The 23,044-nt window shown below is 39.7% G+C and overlaps 1 protein-coding gene across 3 annotated transcripts in view; it reads right to left on the reverse strand.

Annotated features, from left to right (window-relative positions):
* FGF12 (fibroblast growth factor 12) overlaps positions 1 to 23,044 on the reverse strand; it is a 589,282-nt gene that overhangs the window by 357,077 nt on the left and 209,161 nt on the right. The window contains exon 1 of one of the 3 annotated variants that reach the window (XM_008959806.4): positions 18,285 to 18,420. The exons of the other annotated variants lie outside the window; for them this stretch is intronic. Coding sequence (XP_008958054.1) covers positions 18,285 to 18,375 — 91 coding nt within the window. The 5' untranslated portion in view covers positions 18,376 to 18,420. Of the gene's footprint in view, positions 1 to 18,284; positions 18,421 to 23,044 lie in introns of those variants that run through there. 3 annotated transcript variants of the gene reach the window in all.

Genomic DNA, 23,044 nt, shown 5'->3' on the forward strand with positions numbered 1-23,044 from the left:
GTCTGGTGCAGGACAAGGCAATCTGTTTGACAAGAGTCTGATGTGACTCTGATATACTGGTCCAAGCCTGGCATTTGCCAGCCATAGGAAGACGCTTTTACACTTGCAATATCCGCCGTCTTTTTCCTGCAACATCAGCTTTCCTTCTTCTAGTCAATCTATCTCATCAGCATATAAATATGCTAATAATATTTTTCATAAAAACAATGTTCTCATCTTCTCACATTCCCTTACTTCTCCACACAACTTCACTGCAAAACTCTTAGAGAAAGATTTTTCCATACTCACTGTCCCCACTACCTCACTTCCTAGTTTCCTGAGCCCTTTCAAATCAGACTTTCTCACCCACTTCTCCGTCGAAACTGCTCACCAGGGTTACCAACGACCTCCACATTTCCCAGTCAAAAGATCCATTCCCAGTCTGCGTATTGTGGATAACTCTCATCAAGCTGGTCATTCCTTTCTGCCACTTTCTTCACTTAATTCCTGTGTTATCACACTCTCCTGAATTTCCTCTACTTCTCAAGTTACTCCTTCTGGTTTTTTGGTAGGATTTAGCTCCTGATGGCTAAATATAGAACATTGCAGGCTTAGTCCTTATATCTCTTTTCTTCCATATTGACACTAACTCCTTACATGACTAAATACAGTTCTGTGGTCCTAAATACCATCATCTATATGCTGATGAATCACACACTCATGTCTCAGCCCGAGTCTCTCCTAAATTCCAGAATTTTATCTTTCTATTCAATGTCTCTTCTCTACTCCATGTGAAATTTAACACATTCAAACAGAACACTTTATTCCTCCGCCCTCTGCCGCCTCCACCCCACAACACAGATTTACTCTATTTCCCAAATCAGTAAAAGGTGTCACTCTTCACCTCGTTGCTCAGGCCCGATTACTTGAGTCCTTTTTGAGGCCTCTCTTTCTCTCAAATCCCGCTGTCAATCAATAGCAAATCTTGACAGTTCTACCTTCAAAATATATTCCAAGTCAGACTATGTGTCACTACTCAACACATTATCACCCTATTCCAAACCTCCCACTAGAAATGCTGAATAGCCTACTAAATGGTCTCCCTGTTACAGTCTGTTTTCATAGTGCAGACAGAGGGATCCGTTTAAAATGTACATGGCTCATGCCACCGTTGTCCAAAACCCTTCCATGACTTCCCATAATCCTCATTCCCAAATATATGTCACAGTGTAAGACACCAAATAATCTCCTTTCTTACAATTCTTCTTCACTTTGCTCTTGCTGCACTGCTCTTCTTGCCCCTCTTTAAATATGCCAAGTTTTTTCCTGCTTCAGGACTTTTCCACCTGCTGTTCCCTCCAGCTGGGATACAACTTCCCCAGGTATTTGCAGGCTTGCTTCCTCACTTCCTTGGTCTTTACTAAAAAGCAATTCCCTAGGAGAAAACTGCTCTATCCAAAGAGTTCTTCCTTTCACTCTCTATCCCCTCAATGGGTTTATTCTCTTTATAGCACCTATCACCACCTGACATTCTATTATACACATGCAAGTTGTTTATTTATTGTTTTACTTCTGCACTAGAAAATAAGCTTTCAAAATCAACATTATTTTGCTCACCACTGAATCCCTAGTAATTAAAATAGCACCTGGCAAACAGTAGGCCATCAATAAATGAATGAAGGAATAAATGAAAGACAGCAAATTCATCAGCCTGAAGCACATGTTCTTTCTTGGCCCCATGACTCGGTGCACATTTTCCCTTTTACTTAAAGTATTCTTTCTCATCACCTTCTATGCCAAGTGTATGCCTATTTATTTTTAAAACTGCAACTTGAATGATAACTTGCTTTCATCTCTGTTTGCTCCTGTGGATAATTATTCTTATCTTTAGCACCTATTTTTGAAGATGTACTTTTGATTATATATTTGCTCCCTGGCTACACTATGAACTCCTTGGGGCAGGCATTGACTTATCTTTGTATGCCCAAAGTCCGGCACCTACTAGAAACAAAATTATGTCTAAATGTGTCTAATCACTAGTGCTTATGTGAGCTTTTACGATTTCCTTCTGCCTGTGCTGTTATTTTTACTAACAGCTGATGTTCATTAATGTGGTTGCCACACCTAAAAGTAGTTCAACTGTTCTCTCTGAATTACAGATAAAAATGCATGTAGGTCCTAAGAATTAAACACTGATTGGGTATATATTTGCTCACCATTGACTGGCCTTTAATAATAGAAGTCAGTCTGGATATTGGAGTCCATTACCACACACTTTGTAAGAGTCTAGTTACTAGTTACTCTTTGATTACAGATAAAAATGCATGTAGGTCCTAGGAATTAAACCCTGATTGAGTATATATTTGCTCACCATTGACTGAGAACTAGAGTGACGCAAGCCTTTAATAATAGAAGTCAGTCTGGATATTGGAGTCCATTACCACACACTTTGTAAGAGTCTAGTTACTGGTAACTGGTGAAACCCTTAAAACAAGTTTAAATCAATAAAATGCATTAATCTCTATCATGTTATCCCAGTCCACAACACAGACTGAAAAGTTTCTATTTAACTGATAAGGATAGCATCTTCTGTAAACAGCATCATAACAGAATAGGTCAGAAAAATTTGTGTGCAACAAAATAGCTATTGGAAGATATACCTCTTATGCCAAAGAAGCTGTAAGATTCATGTTGGTATAATTTGCTTCTGCCTTTAAATCTCTCTCCAAGGTGATATAAAATGAAGCTTTATTTTTATCCCTGATATAGCCTTTGTGTTATGAATGCATCAAATATAACAACAGTGGTACTAAATAAGTTATATCTGTGTCATGCTTTTTATATTTTACGCTTTGGACATACACTATTTCATTTAAACTTCACAATGCTTTGATGGAAGCAAGGATGATCATAATCACTTTACAGATGACAATTTTGAGGGTCAAAGAGGTTAAGAAACTTGCCGAAGGTCATGCATTGAGTGACCAAAATAACTAGATTTCAACCCAGGTCACAAGTCTACAAATCCCAAGTGTACTAAGAGGTAAAAGTTCTGGATTCAAAGATCCAGCCACTTTATACAGACTTGGGGCTTTGAAAAAACATCTCAAGCTTACTGGCCCTCAATTTATTAATCTGCCAAATAAAAGGGTGCATTCAATGCCTCCAATTGTTGCTAGCATCCATATAAATATATATATATATATATATATATATATATTTTTTTTTTTTTGAGACAGAGTCTTGCTCGGTCGACCAGGCTGGAGTGCAGTGGCGCAATCTCGGCTCACTGCAAGCTCCACCTTTCAGGTTCACGCCATTCTCCTGCCTCAGCCTCCCAAGTAGCTGGGACTACAGGCACCCACCACCTCACCCGGCTAATTGTTTGTATTTTTAGTAGAGACGGAGTTTCTACTAAAAATGTTAGTTAAAGTGTTAGCCAGGATGGTCTCAATCTCCTGACCTTGTGATCCGCCCACCTCAGCCTCCCAAAGTGCTGGGATTACAGGTGTGAGCCACCGTGCCCGGCCTGCTAGCATCCAAATATTAAGATTCTGTATTTAAAGTCACTTATGCTCTCTGCACTTAAGCTCTGTAACCTTCATTAGAAAGTTACAACCCAGGTATTATTTTATTCTTCCTAAAATCTTTGTTGCAATAATAACAGCAAGGTGCATTAGAATTAGTGAAACTTGGTCATGCCTAAAGGATTCATGAGGTGAGAAGATCAATCAAAACAAAGTCCTGCCTCTGTCAATGTCTGCCTTAGAAATGCACTTACACCTTTCTGAGACAGCTGGCTATTTTTGGACATAAGAAACCTGCTAAGGATGCCCAGGTGGCTTGGAAAGTAGAGCTGGCACAGATCTGAAGTCACTGGACAATCCCAGCTCCACATACTGTCTTTCACTTATTTTTCCTCTTACACACCTGGAAGGATTTACTTGAGTCTCAAGTGCTCACTCTAGTTCCAGCTCAACCAAGAACCATGCCCTTTCCATTTAAAAGGTGAGATGACAAGAGTGCACCTATTTACAATTCCTCAGAGAGAGGAGGGGAAGGTCTAGAAAATAGAATAGGATTTCAGACCATTCTCAGATTGTCCCTGTGGTATTGCTGATATAATAAATCCAACATCTCCCCCCCCCCCACACACACACAGAGAATAGTCAGGCAATTTCTCAGCAGATGCTACAAATTTCGCTCTATGCCAGTCCGCTGTGCAACAGCCTAATCTATCCTGTTCAGGTTACTACTCTTTCTGCTTCATTTACTGCCCAATTGCTTCTGAGACTAATCCAACTCTGAACACAGAATGGTTTTTTCTAGTTAACATGAATGTAAGAAATCAGAGAATATTAGCCAAGCAAGACTGCTCCTCCTACTATGACTGAATATGCATTCCCAAGTGAAATACAGATAATAAATACCTACATTGTGCTTAATAAGCGCCAGGCACTATCCTAAGAGCTTTGCATATATTAACTCATTTTACTCCTCACTATAATCCCCATAAAGTAGGTGCTATTGTTATTGCCATTTTACGAATGGAGAAATTGAGGCACTGAGGGGTTAAAGAACAACCCTGAAGGTTGTTCAAGATCGCATAAGTGGTACCTCTCAGAGCCACGTAAAACCCAGGCAACGTGGCTCCATAGTCCATACTCTCAGCCGCTGTAGTAGACTATTTCACATCAGGCTACCTCTTTCTAAATTTGATAAATTTCTTTTAACAGGCATACATTTCAAAAACACAAATTTGAGTGAAAAATAAGATGCAGAGAGATAAGTTAGATATAATTTATATAAATGTTTAAAACACTCAAAACCATTACATATATGTTAAGAATGTAAACACATGGACTGGAGGGACACACACCAAAATCATTATAGTTGTTACACCTGAGAAAAAAAGAATTGGAGAATAGAGCTGGGAAGGGTTCTAATAATTTTAATTGTATCACTAATATTTAACTTCTTCATTTAAAAAAACTTGAAATAAATATGACATAAAGTCAGCAAATTTGTTCATTCTAAGTTTTAGGTGTATTGGTGTTTGTTACCATATTCTCTGCACATTTCTGTTTCTTAACCTTAAAAACAAACTACATATATTTTTTCTTCTATTCCTTCCTGTGCCTTCCCAATTCCAATGCCATGAACTCTACTTCCAGTTGAAGTCATGGAATCCATAAGTATTGCATTTTAGAAAACAAAATCATCATGATGACTCATCTAGGGCTAGTTAGCGTAATAGTAACTACAAATAGAATATTTCCAGCTGAGAGTGGTGAAAACAACACAACAACCATACCACTCAACTAGAATAGGAACTGAGCACACGCACACAATGACAGCAGCCAACCGTAATTGCCAGAGAAGATAACCTATAAACAAAAATATTTGGGAGAATTTATTTCTACTCTAAACATAGCAGTCTCTGCTAGAACAATGACAATGCTGATTAAGAATGGCACACTTTAGACATCATTAATATCTTAATTAGGATCAGTTTTGCTCACATGTTATCTCCCTTATCAAACTGTGAGTTCTTTTAAAATAGGGTTCATGCAGGCTCATTGCTTGGCACATGACATGGGTCTTAGTAATGCTAGTTGAAGAAAACATATAAATGAAGCAATATTTCATAATGTCATTCTTTCCCAAACCTAAAACATTCAACTCTTCAAGCAGTAGGGTGACCAATGAGGCTGGCCTTTAAAATTCCTATAGCTAGATAGATACCAGTCTGGGAAGTGTTTGTAATTGTTGCTCCCTAGGATAGAGATGAGAATTTTCCCTTGTCCTAGAAATTACTTTGTTTTGAGAGGGACTGCCTTGTGAGTCTTTCTAATCATACAAATCTAAGTCCATTTCCCATTCTTTGTTCTTGGAAATACCCCTCCCACCACCACCATTGTAACAGATGCTTCCAACGAGGTGTTAAGTATTTTGTTTAGTAATTTACACTGGGTATATTTTAAGCAGAACCAAGTTTCAGCAGACTTAAAAATTTTTCCTCTGCATTTGGCTGCCCTGTTTGAAAATCCTTGTTTATCATTCTTAGAAGAACGTCTTATTTTTCCTAAAAGTCTGTGAGAACAGATCATCCCAAGAAGAGCATGTCAGACTAATCTCTTTGCAATCTACGTTGTATAACAGATAATGGAAAGGTGTAATGCTACTTGGGCCAGACTCTTAGTGTTTCTCATCCAGTGTTTAAAATGAAATAACCCAAACACATAGAAATGTACAGATAACTACTGTGATTACTTTTTCTGGACCAGGAGTGGCCAGACTGTGTAGATAACTACTGTGATTACTTTTCTGTACCAGGAGTGGCCAGACCATGCCCTGTGGTACAAGCGTTTCTCCTAAAAGACAGAGATGCTCTACCTTCAGTCATGTGGCAATAAGAAAAGCAACTAACATTGGAACGGGAGCAGGAATTTTCTCTATGGAATTGGGAGTAGCACCTAATTGCTAGAGGAAACAAAGAATATCCATTATGCATATCTAGGCTAGAAGTTAAAGAGAGAAGACCAAGAGGCTCTTCTAGGGAAGCACATGGCCTAAGGGCTGTAGAAGCAGTGATAGCTAATATCTAGCTTAACGTTTCCATTTTCTGCACTGTAATACACTTTTGTTTTCTGTAGGAATTCAGCAAATTATTCCAAAGACCCACAGTCTGTTTTTTCTTAAGACTGAAAGAGGAGAGTGGCAAAGTTCTTGCGCCTCAGCGGTTCTGAGTTTTCGAGGAAAGTTGGTGGATATGTCAAATAAACACCAGGATAAATTTGTGGAATGTATAAATACTTACAGTGTTTCTTACAAATTACTTGGTGACAGAAAAACAGCAAGAAAATGAAAAATCGGCAGTCTACTGAATGAGCCCAGCTGTCAGGACTTGAGAAATAAAAGTGAATTTACTTTTTAGTCACAGGTTAATGAGGTCAAAAAATTTTGTTATACAATTTATAATATTAAATTTTAATATGACTTTGGCTTGCCTCCTGTCCTGATCCTCTGAATAATCTACCAACATAAGAGAGGGTTGAAAATGGATCACCATAGACTATTCAGTAGTAGTGTTACTATGCCGAATTCCAAAAAATCAGGGATCCAAAATCACTTAAAAGACTATCACCCAAGTTATATGTTACAGCCAAATTACTGCCCAATACCATTTTACATTTTTTATCCGTGAAAAACCAAATTGAATTTTTTTCTGAATTCTATGGATATTATGGTGATTGTTAGTTTTTGTTTTGTGTGTGTGTGTGTGTGTGTGTGTGTGTTTTTGAGATGGAGTCTCTCACTCTGTCACCCAGGCTGGAGTGCAATGGCGCAATCTCGGCTCACTGCAAGCTCTGCCTCCCAGGTTCATGCCATTCTCCTGCCTCAGCCTCCGGAGTAGCTGGGACTACAGGCGCCCGCCACCACGCCCGGCTAAATTTTTTGTATTTTTAGTAGAGACGGGGTTTCACTGTGTTAGCCAGGATGGTCTTGATCTCCTGACCTCATGATACCCAAAGGAATATAAATCATTCTACCATAAAGACATATGCATGTATATGTTCATTGCAGCACTGTTCACTTTGCAAAGACATGGAATCAACCTAAATGTCCATCAGTGGTAGACTGGATAAAGAAAATGTGGTACATTCACCATGGAATACTATGCAGTCATAAAAAAGAATGAGATTACGTTCTTTGCAGCAACATGGATAGATCTAGAGGCCGTTATCCTAAGCGAACTAACACAGGAACAGAAAACCAGATACTGCATGTTCTCACTTACAAGTGGAAGACAAAGAAAGAGGACATATAAACACTAAGAGGGGAACCACGGACACCAGGGCCTACTTGAGAGTGGAGGGTGTGGGGAGGGTGAAGATCAGAAAACTTTCTATTGGGTACTATGCTTAGTACCTGAGTGATGAAATAACCTGTACCCCAAATCCCTACAACACACAATTTTCCTGTGTAACAAACCTGTACATGTACCCCTGAACCTAAAAGAAAAGTGAAAATAATAAATAAAAGAATATCTATGCCTTTGAAAGTTACACACTGTAAGAGTTAATTGCTCTCTCACTTTCCACAGTTACTTCCTGGCCCACAAAAGAGGCACTTCTGCCTTTCCCAGAGTATTGGAAATAAGAGTCTTCACCCTTCCATCCATTCTTCTCACTCTTTTCCAGGGAAGAGAAAACTTTTGTGTGTTTGGTGAGATCGGGGGGAAATTGAACACGTGAAGTGTAGCCTGTTGTTTCTTTCTCTGTGGATCAGCCTGGCCACAGGCTGGACACATCCTGAGCTGCTGAGTAGGCACTAATGGGTCAGGACCTCGACCTGCCTTTACAGGTAGATGTGGAATCCAAATCTCTCTCACACTATTATTGGGGTTCAACAAAGATGAGGCGGGAATTCTCAGCAGATGAGTCCTCTCTGTAGACCCAGACCTTCCCTCTGGTGAGTTCGACGTGTCAAGATTTAGTTTTGGGAGAAAGGTGCTAAGTTCCATTTTGATCTTCTCCAATCTAGTATTCCAGCAATCAACTAAGAAGGTGGATAGCCATCTGTTTGACAAGTTTCTGTATTTTCTCAGTTGTCTGGAACTCAGAATGAAGGAGGGAGTTCAAAGGAAGAAAATGAAAGAAAAGTTATTACTGATGTCCTCCCCCAAGCCCACAGCACACACAAAAATCTAAATATCAAATGACATTGAGTAGACTGGTACATATGGTACAGACCTGTAATGTCATTCCATAACGTAATTTAAAATCATGTTTGGGAGAATCTTTTGTAAAATGGCATATCCATTAGTATTTTTAAATACAGACAAGCTTAAAAAAAAAGAAACAAAAATGATTCACTATTCTCCACCTAGCTACACCCTTACTTATATTTAAATAAAGTCAATATGTACACATCATTAGAAACAGCACAGAAATGCACAAAGCTAAAACGGGAAAGCCTCATTCTCGCTGCTTCAGAAGTTTCTCTCTTCAAGTAATCATTACTAATAGCTGCTTGTAAATCCTTTTGGAAAAAATATATGTTCCAAATATTTCAATATATGTACCTCTTTCCATATTTAGAATAATTGTTTAGTCCCATAGAAAGGAAACAAAACATATTAATGTTTGTGTGATAACTTTTGTTTAAAAAATTCACACGCATAGAATAGAAGAGATTATATTGGGGTTATAGATTTATAAGAGATTTTCTTACTCTACAGAGATTTTACATTTTCAAAGTCTTGTGCTATCAACAGAAAACTGCATAATCTGAATATATATATATATCACTAGTTTTTAATTATAAAAGAAACACATTTTTAATAAAAATTTAAATAATAGAAACACATGTAAAGTAAAAAGCTAGTCTTCCTTTTCAGCTGTCAAATTCCCTAAAGATAACTGAGGTTAATTGAAAAATCACAGAATTATAAATCTGGGAAGGAGATTTTATTTCTTATCAAGGGTAGCAGCCTGCTAGGTGGCCATTCCCACAGGCTGGGAAGTGTAGCTCTGGCGAAGACCAGACACATGAACTTCGAAGGAGGAGGGTTGGGGTGGGAGCTTTATGCTAAACAGGGTGGCTAATGTAGGAGGAGTCATGAATATTCATGAAAGTAGTTCCGATGCATGCATACTGAACAAATATGCATGTAACATATGACCTATGTTCACTTTGGGGTGGAGGCTTAATATTAAGTGTATTACGGTTGGGCCCAGTGGGTCAAAAAGTGAAGCAGGGATAGGAAGGCACTCAAGTGCATAGCTTCTGTAAGCCAGCCAGAGCCAGTGCATGGTCAATGGTCTCTTATCGGGGGAAAGTTACTGATATCAATCTCTTGTCCAATCAAAGCTACAGTTATCACTCGTGGAAGAGAAGTTGGGGGTCAGTTAGCATTTGGTGGAGCTGTAATTGCTTCAACATTGCTTATCTCAAAGCCAGTGCCTGTTTAGCTGCTACAGAAAAACAAATATCCTGTGGCAGTTAGAAGATAGTTTATTCTTTTTTTGTTTTTTGTTTTGTTTGTTTTGTTTTTTTGTTTTGAGACGAAGTCTCCCTTTGCAGCCCAGGCTGGAGTGCAGTGGCATGATCTCGGCTCACCGCAACCTTCGCCTCCCAGGTTCAAGCGATTCTCCTGCCTCAGCCTCCAGAGTAGCTGGGATTATAGCTGCGCAACACTGCAACCAGCTAATTTTTTGTATTTTTAGTAGAGATGGGGTTTCACTACGTTGGCCAGGCTGGTCCTGAACTCTCAGCCTCAGGTAATCTGCCCACCTCAGTCTCCCAAAGTCCTTGGATTACAGGCGTGAGCCACCGCACCCGGCCAACATAGTTTATTCTTTAAGTGTAGGGGTGCATAACGTAACCCTTGCCTGGGATGGCCTTAGATTCTATTTATAATTTGCTAATTTATGGCCACAAAGAGTCTGTTCTACCAGCCTTATGATCTCCATTTTAACAATGCTGGTCAGTTGTGTCTAAACTGCAAAACAGAGAGGATATAACGGCGAATCTGACCTCCCATCTAGTCATGGCCATTAACTCAGTTTTTTTTGAGATGGAGTCTCGCACTGTCACCCAGGCTGGAGTGCAGTGGTGTGATCTCGGCTCACTGCAAGCTCCGCCTCCGGGGTTCACGCCATTCTCCTGCCTCAGCCTCCCGAGTAGCTGGGAATACAGGCGCCTGCCACCACACCCGGCTAATTTTTTTGTATTTTTAGTAGAGACGGGGTTTCACCGTGTTAGCCAGGATGGTCTTGATCTCCTGACCTCGTGATCTGCCCACCTCGGCCTCCCAGAGTGCTGGGATTACAGGCGTGAGCCACTGTGCCCGGCCATGAACTCAGTTTTTACAGCTTTTAAGGCTCTTCTGGGGTGAGCCTCTTGGCTGAGAGGGGGGTCCAGTCAGTCAATTAAGGGGCTTAGCATTTAGTTGTAGTTTATACTGCCATTAGCAATTTTTAATGCATTTGACCAAATACACACACACACACACACACACACACACACACACACAAGCACACAGACATTTTAAATAGATATAAATATATTTAAAATTTATAAATTTTTTCAGGATAAAATAATGTACATTGACCTAAATCTTCACCTGGGGAAGTCTCGGTTTCCTAATTTGTCTTCTATAACTGTAAGGAGGAATGCTATCTTACTTTATCTCACGATAAGATTTGCAAGCCCAAAGGTCAAAGGTAATGATTGATATTCTCCATATTCCGTACCATGGCAGTTTTAGACAATGCAACACCAACTTTTCACTCTCCTTTTCACCACTTTTAGGTAATCCCCAGGCTGCTTGTGAACAGAAGACTGTCACCAGGCTGAAAGGGCTATTACTGCCCATAATTCCTGATCTCAATCTTCTGGCCTCAGCCTTTGAGGAACTGGAACTACAGGCACATCTACTATCTCTAGTCAAAGACTTATTTGCAGAATGGTGGAATTAGTTGGGGTAGAAGGATCATCACCATCATTTTGAGAATGGCTTCATAATGACTGTAACTCTGCTATCCACCCACAAGTTCCTTAGAGCCAAGGTCAGATGCTGAACCAACATGGCGATTCACTGGTTCTCAAGTTCCTCCAAGTTAAGCAAATAATTAGTGCCTTAGAAAAATGATCCAGCTAGCAACAACCCCTCTCCCCTCAAAAAAAGAGATTCATCTTGTGTCACTAAGTTTTATTTAAAGACCATGCAATCGCATCCCAGCTGGCTTCATTGAAGTAACAACGTGGGCAATCAGTGACACCAACTGCAATGCTATCGTTTCTATAAACAGTAATGAGTGGAGGGGGTAGGTCGGTACTAGAAGCTTATGTATAAACAAGAAAGATCATTTCAGAAAGAGAGATTGTCTCAAAAAGAGTCACAGTATCTTTCTGATTGGCACCCTATGAAATGCAAATGCCCCACATTTAATGGCATCAGAAGAAATATTCAAACATGGCATTCATAATATTGTGCAGTGAAAATTACATGGCATAAAGATAACAATTGCATACACTAAATTAGACAAAGAACAATAATTCCATTGTTTTAAGATACTCCATAGAAACTGAGATAACAGATCTATAAGTACTCGCTGGATGTCTCTTTATAACTCTGGTACCACAGAATAGAACTTGCACCTTTCTAAGAAGCTGATTTCTAATATATCTGGCTGTAAATAAATGGATTTATGTTGAAGCAAGAGCAGAGAAAAGGTATCACATAGATAACTTTGCAGGATATCTGAATATGGGCAAAGCTAAGTAGACTTGAACTGAGTTGTAGAGTAATTGCCTTTTGTTAAAAATTGCTTCTTTTTATATCTTTATCTTAGTTGTATTCAAACACATTTTTTCCAGTAAAATATACAGAGATACTACTCATTTCCATTAAAGCTCTCATCTGTCATATCCCAGCACTTCCTTGTGAACTCCTAAATGCTTTTCAAGCTCAGAGAGATTATCATGAATCTTAGATTGAATTAATTATTCCTTCCTTGAGGTGACTTTTACCATTAAACATTAAATCAAGTAAGGGTTGTTGAACTGAAACAAACTGAGACTCCTAATTACTTCATTTTGGCACTTTGGCCTTGTATAACGCCTTTTGCTTATAGGTATAGAGTTCCCTGCTGAGTCTCTACTGCCTGAAACAGAAGCTAGATACAATCAATCCTGAAGGGTTTTTTTTTTTTTTTTGCTAAATTGGAAAATGGCAATCTCTGAAGCAAGAGACATATTTCTCTAACTTTCTAATCTCGGATGGAGAGGGAAAGAAAGAAGGGAGGGGTGGCAATTTGGAGGGTTAATTGGCATGGTGCAAGTATCCTAGGCTTCAGAAAAAGTCTGGGTTCCCTTCTCTCTTCTGCTGTGCTTAACACAGAGTCAGGCAAATGGATTGCTGGCCCATGAGCCAGATGGGAGCATTGAGCCTATCCTTTCACCACAAACTACTTCCCTGATATTCTTCCCAATGCACACAACTCTTTGTTTATAAGTTGAGAGAAAAAAAGGAGCATTTATTTGCAGTTTCCATTGCCTGGCAAAACTGCAGCAGTGATGAAAGCTACCACATTGTCACTGCTTTCCAGGCAATGGAGATAACTCTTCCTCTCCTAGATGTGATTGGGAGCCTCAAAAGGTAATTTCCACATTTTAGAGTAAGTAGAAAGGAATGACTGAGTTTTTCAGAGTCTTGCAATTAAATTACAACTTTGAAAGAATAATCTCAAAGTTCTTGGAAAACATCAGTGGGGATTAATTACATCTTTGGAAAAGAGATCGATATCATTTAAGGAATAATGCACCAACTAGCCTCAGGACACACACTAACTAGAATGGTAATAACAAAACCTCATAATTTGGTATGCTAAGCTAATTATCAAAAGACTACAAACAGAACTCAATACATCTATTTATTATATACTACACATGATATCATAAAGAAATTAGAGCATTTTAACTGAAAACAGGCTTCAACATAGCTCAGTAACTTTCCATTAAATCTTATTATTTAAGCTGCACCGCCTTATTATATCAACAAAGGCAAGTTAGATAATACACTAACTTAAAAATTGAAGTTACTCACAAAAAGAAGTTTTAACTTTTTATTTGCATTAAATGTCCATCATGGGTCATACGGCGGGGCTCTTCATCACAGATACTCAGGTACACAGGCTAAGGGAGTAACCACTGCCTTGAATGTCAGCTGCAGCAAAGAACCTGAGGTGAGTTGTGCTCAGGCTATGAAAGCTTCCAGTGTGTCACTTCTGCTCACATTTCATTTGTCTGAGCAAGTCATAGGGCCACACCTAACTTCCAGTGAATGGGATATTCCATCCAACAATATGCCCAGCAGGAGGACCCAAAATATTGGGTGAAAAGTGCTAATGACAACTCAACAATGAGAAATGAACAACCTGATTTAAAACTGGTCAAAAGACATTAAGAGACACCTCAACAAAGAAAATACACAGGTGGCAAGCAAGGGTATGAAAAGATATTCAATATCATATGTCATCAGGGAATTGTAAATTGCATCAATAATGAGAAATTACTCCACACCTATTAGAATGCCCAAAATCCAAAACATTGACAACACTGACAAAGAAGTGGAGCACCAGGAACCTGCATTCATTGCTGGTGGGACAGCCATATGCTACAGCAACTTTGAAAGACAGTTTGACACTGTCTTACCAAACTAAACACTGTTGCTATACAATCCAACAGCTGTGCTCCTTGATATTTACCCAAACAGGCTGAAAACTTATGTTCACAGAAAAACATGCACAAGGATGTTTATAGCAACATTATTCTTCATAATTTCCAAGTCTCGAAGCAGCCAAGATGTTCTTTAGTGGGTGAATGGATAAATAAATTGTGGTACATCCACACAATGGAATATTATGCAGTGCTAAAAAGAAATGAGCTATTACACCATGAAAAGACCTGGAGGAAACTTAAATTCATATTACTAAGTGAAAGAAGTCAATATAAAAAGGCTACACACTATATTATTCCAACCATATGGCATTCTAGAAAATGCTAAACTATAGAGATAGTAAAAAGGCCATAGGTTTTCAGGGATTAGGAAAGATGGAGTTTGAGGTATGTGTTTTTTATAGGATCGTTGAGGTTTTTTTTGCCTAGAGTGTTTCAATTCCACATCAAGGCCACTTGATGTGATTGTTTAGCTCAGTCTCTAGGCATCTGATAATCCTTCAGGCTACCAGCCTGAGAAGCCCCTGAGTAAATAACGCAGAAGAGTCATAACTATACACAGAAGGAGGGTGATTTTCTGGGGTAGCCCAAGTGATAACACAGGCATGCAAGGAAGCAATTGTGTGTACACACACACACACACACACACCTGCTACTATTACTACTACTGTAGGGACCTACTGCCAAAAATGCTGCCCTTCTGTTTCAGATTGAGACTTAACCCAGCTTTCTCAGGAGCCTGATCATTAGGACAGGAATTCCTCTTCTACAACATTTTAATGGTCTTTCCTGCTGAAGTGATGAGGAACCTGCAATTTTAACACCACTCTGATGGATTGCTTCCACATTTCCCCTGACTACATTTTGAGAGGAATGGGAATAGGCATTAGCTATTGTTTTAATCTCTACTCTTCTGTGAGTCTTTTTCTTTGTAAAGGTTCTATCTCTAGAGAAAGATGAATTTGCTTTACTTCCCCTTTAAACTAAAAACTTAATATATTATCAGATTAATACAAGTGCCATTTAAGCTTAGCAATATTGTTTAGCATCTTAAACTTGAAATCTTTCATTTAATGGATGGGTTTTACATGCTTAAAAAAATTCATTTTGAGAAATGGAAAAAAAAGAATCATAAGAGACCCAGAATTTAGCCTTAAACAATCCACTCAACCTTGTCTGAGATTGTCTTCCATTTGATAGCTTATACCCATCCTACTGCAGTACAAAGGACTTAGAAACTAATATGATGGATAAACTAAACAAGACATTCATATCTGATAATGTAGAGGAAAGACCGGAGCAATAATATATTTTAATGATACTAAAAAGCTCTAAATAAATGATTAGTTTATATTTTCTTAGTACTATTCATTTAATAAAACTTAAATAAAATATCAAAATGCTCATAATTCCAACGATTCAGCAATCTGTTAGGAGAATCTCTTAACCTACTGTAACAAATTATGTCACTTCCCTTCTGTGGACCTCACCTCCCTCAACTGTAAAATAATGGAGAAGCAGCAGCTGGCATAAAACTTTGTTATCCATGCTTACATTGTTTAAAATATTACTTAATTTCTCCTTAAGTTAGTTTTAAAAATTAGAGTGGTTCATTTGAGCTCTGTTTTTATACATTTGCTCCGTGAAAAAAAATGTTTGATATCATTACCTCAATTTGCATATGCACACTGGGCATGGCAATATTACATGAAAAATTGCTGTGAGGTCATACTAATGGCACAGACCACATGAAAAAATATCGCTTTAAAATAGAACACAATGATAAAAGGACCTAAAATATACTAAGCACATGGTGTATAGTAGGCTTAAAGTTCTTATAACAGTGCCTGGCATACCATGAGAGCTCAACTAAATCTTTAGCTGCTATTAATCCATTTAATGCTTACAACAATCTATTAGGTAGGTACCATTATTATAGTAATTTACATTTATGTACTAATTAGGAAACAGCAAGGCCATGTTAGTTACACTAGATCATAAGTTTAAAAGAGTCACAATTTTCGTAAAGGTAGTTTAGTTCCCAGAAACAGTCTTCTGATACAAAACCGTATATTACCTCTGTCTGTGGAAAGGGTGGGAAGTAAACTTCACTACTTGGAACTAAATACCATTTTACAAGAATTCCTCTACCCCACTAAGTAAAAATGCATATATAAATAAAACACAAGTTTTCACAGACTCACTGTTAAACCTAGAGTATACTCAAATATATATATATATATATAAAACAGGCTATGTCTATCATTTCCACTGTTGTCAGATAAAAATAATGAGTTTCAAAGATGGGTAGTGACTTATTGAGACTGTGTTACAACTAAATCAGTCCCATACTTGCAACAAACTATGCTGTCCAATCACATAAGTTAACCCTTCTATTTGGATCTATCGCTATTTAGGAAACTGACTCTGCAGGTAAATTGAATATCTTTCCTAATTTGACATGAGAGACTGCCCTGTCTTCATTACATACCCTACAGAGTTTTAAAATTTTCACCTCTAAGAGACATATACCCAAGTTATGATCTATTCACATTATATTTACTGTGGACCAGGAAAAAATGAAATAATAACACATATCTCTACTGGCTTCTTGAAATATGTATATCAAAACACGAAACTTTAACATAAAGCCACTTCATTTAGAATATAGTGGTATGATGCCTTTTAGTACTTACAAATATAATGGCAAAAAATAATGTACAAATAATCTTCCGAACTGCATGGAAGTAAAAATGAGATCTCGTTGCTGATTCCATTTTGAAAATGTGTTCTGCAATTTCATAAATTAGTTCTTTTTAAGTAGTTTTCTATTTAATTCTAATTAGGTCTTTTTAAGTAGTTTTATATTTCATTTAGACTGATGAGTAACCACAAAGTCAAAGATCTATAAGAATGAATGAAACCTACATATATTATAATCTTTCTAAATATAATTTTCATAGCTCAAGAACAGAGTGAAAATAGGTGCCATAACCAAATGAATCAGACTCTCCAAAATAACATATGGAGTTTTAAACACGAAATCTTGTATAATGTTGTTAAATTTTTGAAAAGTAAAATTATTTGGAATTCATGGACCAAAAACGTATATTTCTTGGCAAAAAGACACTTGTCTAGATGTATTAGGGTGTCATTGTTCTCTTCCCACACCCCACTCCCAGTTTGTAAAAGGAAAATCAAAAGACACAGAACCTGAATTAGCCCTTGCAAGATTAATAGATACACCACTTTAAAGATAACTTATACAAACCTTTTAAAGAACTTTATAAACAATTAGAGATAGACAATGGAGGAAACGTGGTGAAACAGCACACCATTTTGCAAGACTTCAGCATAAAAGAATCACACTTATTTGATATTAGTTTGGTGGGGTTTTTTTTCATTCAATTTTTAATGGCCTTTCTCAATATCTCAGTTCATTCAAAGGTTCTGATTTTCTTTCTTTTCGTCCGTGTAGTCTTTCCCAGGGCACCCGGTTGAAGCCCAAGGCTAACTGGGACCCTCCTACTTCAGCACCAAGGACAGAAATCGCTAAATCTCCAGGGGAAACGTACCCCTAACCACCGCCAGATGTCTACTTTTCAGACAAAGCAAGAAAAAGAAAATATACCTGCCTTGCCAGCCATCTGTTTAAAAGTCCCCTCTGCTGTGGAACGCACGAGCAACTTTTCGGAGACACTGAACAACTCCAAGTCGCGCGCCGCCCTCGCAAATCGCAGAGAGGGCCGCGAGAAGGTGCGAACGCAGGTCACGGCCAGCGCCGCTTGGAGAGAGACCCGCAGGTTTCAGCCCAGGCGCGCCCGGCGAAAGCCAACGCGCTCTCCCTACAAAGCGTCGATGACTTCAGGGATTTACAAGAAAAAATACCCACAGACAGAACCAGCGGAGGGGCCCTGACCTCGCCCCAGTCGGGAAACGCCTTCCCTCCGCCACCGGCAGCGCTGAATGAAGCAGAGGAGGGCGGCGGAGAGGGCCCCGGGAGAAGGGAAGGGGGCATTCTGCAGTGTTTGGGGGCTGGGGAAAGAACATTTTCTCACCACTTGGGCTGTCGCTGGACCTCAGGCTCCTTCCACAGAGACACTGCAGCATATGCACTCCTTTCTTCAGAGAAAGCTCAAGAATCTTCATGGAGAAGCGCGTGTGTGGGGTTGGTCAACTCCCCGCCCACCTGCGCTAGTAGTCCAACCAACAGGCGGCCTGTCTTCGGAAGCCGGGTCCCGAGTCCATCGCGCGCGCCCAGGTGGAGGGGAGTTTGCACATGGAGCGGGAGGGAGCCCGGGCGCCGGCAGGGGGCGGGCTGGGACGCGGAAGTGCCGGTCCGCCGGGGGCAGCCCTCCGAGAGCCCGAGGCGCCGCCACCCCTCGGTGGGCTCGAGCACGGCCCCTTGAGACCTTCCGGAGGCGGTGGCTGGTCTGAGGACGACGCGGAGGACGTCACTGCGGGTCGGTGCTTCCTTACAGGTGCCTTCTGGACCGGGGTCCTTGGCACCTCCCCTGCTCCTGCCCTCGGTGCCGGACCCTGTGCCCTGGGAGCCCGACTACCTCGGTGTCCCAGCCGTCCCGGGCTGGGGGCGCTGAGAGGGCTGCGCGGCTTCCAGCCCGGAAGGCAGCGGTCCCGCGGGCTGCGCGCGGCCAAGGGCGACTCCGGTGTGGGAATCCGGCGGAAGGGAAGCACCCGCAGGGAGGGCTGGACCCCGGAGGCTGCAGAGCGTCAGAAGCGACTCTAGGGAACTAGGGGGTGGGGTAGGGAGGCGGGGACGTGGAATAAAGAAAGCTCCTGGGTGCCGGCTATGAGAAGTCAGGTGTGCGTAGGCGTGGACAGAGTGCCGATGTGGGAGTCTGGACACCTGGATTTTCTGGTCGGGGCTCTGTGTCCTTGGGTAAGTCACTTACCACCCTGGGCGTCTCCCCGTCAATCTGGGTGGGGAAGAGGGTGTGAGACAGAGGATTGGCAGCGGCGTGCTTGTTTGTCCCCGTGCCTTTCAGGCTCCTAGAAAAGCTTAGCATAGGTGCAGTGGGAAGTGGAGCTAGAAGGGACAGAGGGAGAGGAGGCAGGTGAGGCGGGAAATCTGAAGACAAAAGAGCGCTTCGCTTTGGCGCCAGTATTCTGGCAGGCTTTGCCTCTGCCAGCCCGCCCCGATGACCAAACAGCTTCTCCATGAGTTTAAAGATCTCGATTTTTTTTTTCCCAGCAGCCCCCTTGACTCTTTTTTTTTTTTCTTTTCCTGATTCCAGCAATGCCCTTTTGGAAGTGCAATGAGTAAGCATGGGAAGAATGCTGTCGAAGTGACAGGACGTAACCCTGTGTGGAATCTCAGGGCAAGAGGGGACTTTAGGGGACACTTAGCAATACAAGTGGTTAAGAGCACAGACACTAGAGACAAGCAGCGTAAGTTCAAATTCCTACTAGGTGTGTGACCTTGAACAAATTACTTAACCGCTCTGTCCCTCAATTTTCTCATCTTTAAAAGAAAGTTAAAGATAGCATCTGTCTCACACACCCCCTGAGAGTTAAGAAAACACTTGTTTTAAAGTAAGTGCTAAAATAGTGTTTGCAATTATTATTATTTAGACCCCACCTGTAGGGTTGTGAATCATTTTCACTTTCCGATGAATGCCAGTGTTCATACCAGTGAATTTCTGCTTGAATAATCCAGGTGACAGTGAACTCAGCAGCTCCCTAGGTAATTCATTGCACGAAAACTGTTAGGTTTTCCCTGAGGTTGAGCCAACAACTGACCTCACCTTTGTTCCATCCATTGTCTCAAGGCTGCCTAGCACTAACTGGTTAGCTCTTCCCTGCAAGGGAGTAAAAATGGTTTGCATCACACCTGTTCTCTTTCTCTTATATAGGCTAAACATTTGTGGTTCCACTGGCTCCCTAACACTTGAAATGATGTTTGAAGTTGCCTGGAAGAAGTCTCTTCCTTTTTTCTCTCAGAGGTGATGGAAGAAAAACCAGAACATCTGGAGGGCCGCTTGAGTTTACAGCCACCACCTGGGTTCACACCCTCTTAGCTCCTTTCAAAGCTGAAGCTCCAGGAAAGGTCATTTGGGGTGATTCCAAGATTCAAGAAGATATGCCCAGGCCTTTCTTTCTAGTCGCCTCTTAGTCCTGTTGTTCAGTAGTATCGCAAGCTCTTTAAGCTCCAAGGTCCTTGAAGATCTTCCTAAAACCACTGCACTGACATCACCGAAGAAGTTATGCAGCCCCAGGGCAACCTGAGCCATGGTCTTCGTCTTTCCTGTCTCTTTGAGAATTAGTGAGAAAATTGGCTCATCTGGGATTCTACCCATAGAAATTCCCCCACAGAGGGAGAGACAATTAGCAAAAGGAAAACATCTAAAAATAGTCCTTTGTGCTGCAGCGGAACACGGTTTTCCGGTAGGGCTCTCCTATTCTGGAACCCAATACCTAGAGCTATTTCCTTACTTTGAGGAAAGTGCTACCCCTGGAAAAATAGCAAATGAACAGGACAATGCTGTGGTTCCCTCGACGGCACTTGAGCAGAGTGAACAGGTCCGTGTGTGATTTTAAAACACATATGACCTCCTGAGCATCAGTTTTTATATTTATCACAACCCTCTCTGCCTCCTGGCAAGGTTGTGGCAAGAGTTCAATTAGGGAAAACATGTGAAAGTGCTTTGAAGATTTTAATTATCTTTGCAACATAAGGTGTTATTACCAACTTCCCTGGGTTCTGGGTGTTAGACTATTGAGGTCTAATACAGTGGCTCTATTATTTGATTATAGGAAGCATTTACGTGTGAGTCTTCTGACTCCACAACAGGATTGTAAACTTTTAGGATGCAGAGCAGGAAAGACAACTCAGTACAATTAATATTCAAATGGTGTACTGTATTGTTTAAATGGCCATCACAGTGATTCTTATGACCAGAGAGGAAATGGATCATCACAGTACTTATAAAAACAAACTGAAGTATTACATTTATGGATTGTTTTGTTGGTATTGAGCTTTCAGGTGAGTTCAGAGGGCACGTAACATTTTAATGCAAAATATTTTCTTACTGTATAGTATGGACATTTGATAATAGTAAGCTCGTACTTTGTAAGTATGTATCAACATAAGTTTCTACTTTGTAAGTAAGTATGAAAGGGACTTGATCAGTAGAATTGTATTACTTAGACAGTTTTTTATTTTTTAAAAAAGGTTCTTACACTTATCAGGATTTCAATGTTCATGCTTTTTAAAGCAACTCCTCATGTGATTGTCACCCACTTCCACAATTAGGCACACAGAGTACAGTCTTTCTGAAGTATCTTGAGCAATATATCAGAATTCATTTTTACATGTATCATAACATCCCAAAAAAGACAAAACAAAACAACAAAAATAGCCAGGAGCACATGAAGGGTAAGAAAGTGATGTATTTTAGTTTGAACAAGAACATTCATCTTTTCTCCTTTCTGTGTATTATCCCATAAGCCAAACTCAAAATTTTACTGGCAATAATATTTTTAATTTTATATTCAGATATATTATTGTTTTAATACCCAAATTTTAAATTATGTTATCTGTCTGTAATTGGGATTTTTAAAGTTAGCCATTCTTTCTGTTTTCTAATTGACTTAGACATCTTGGACAAATTATAGCAAGTGACTCACCAGTGTGGCTTCAGAATAAAATAAGTTAGCACTTTTTGAGAAGGATTAGGAATTCTGGTATATAATGATGGATGAATGTGTTTGAATTCCTAGTACCTAAATTTTTTCTTTTTAAAAATAATTACTAAGAGTTTGTAGAAATTAATAATTGTGTAAGGGAGTTTTGAGATATTTAAATTGTGACTTATCTAAGATATTTTTCTATTAAGACTAAACATAGGCATCTGTTCACTCTTGGCATCAGCTGTGCAATTAATCAGTATATTTATCTGTTTGGAAGAGAATGTTGAATTGGTAATAACATATAAAGAATCATGCCAGATTGCAAAACTTTTATTGAATATATCAATGGCAAAATGTCTGTTGAATTGATATTAAATTTATTTTCACAAAGAAACCAACATATAAACTAAAAGATGAAAATCAGTACGCTATCTAACATGGCATTTTTGTTCCATGTTATGCATATAGCCCATTGACTCTGAAAGGGCACAAAACCATGCCTGTAGCTCTCATCTTAGCAATACCTTCAAATACAATCTTGATACTGTTTTTAAAAAAGCAAACATGTTATTTTAAAATTTCTCTTCTTCCTTTTGTTCTTTTTTATTTCTTTTTCCTTCCCCTCCCTGACTCCTGTTCCTCTGCTTCCTCCTTCTCCTTCTCTTCCTCTTCTTCATCTTCATTATCTCCTTCTATTATTTTCCAAACTTTTTTATCATAAGTTTCCACTTATGCAAATGTTATAAAATAAGACTGAGAGTTCATACATACCATTTACCCAATTTCCCTAATGTTAATGACTTTCATGACCAGTGTACAAATATCAAACCCAGAGCATTTACACTAGTACCTTGTGATTAACTAAACTACAAACTTTATTCAGCTCTCACCAGCTATTCAGCTCTCACCAGCTCTTCCCCACCCTCATGTCCTTTTTCTGTACCAGATCCAACTACGACCCATATTGCATTTGATTGTCATGTCACTTGAATCTCCTTCAATCTGTGATGGTCCCTCAGTCTCCCTGTCTTTCAGTACCTTGGCATTTCTAATAGGTATTGGTCAAATATTTTGCGGAATGTCTTTCAATTTGGATTTGTCCAATGTCTTCTAATGATTAGTCTAAGGTTATTCATTGGCAAGAATGCCATAGAAGTGATGTTGTATC

This window comes from Pan paniscus, chromosome 2, assembly GCF_029289425.2.
Source record: "Pan paniscus chromosome 2, NHGRI_mPanPan1-v2.0_pri, whole genome shotgun sequence".
Lineage (NCBI taxonomy): Eukaryota > Metazoa > Chordata > Mammalia > Primates > Hominidae > Pan > Pan paniscus.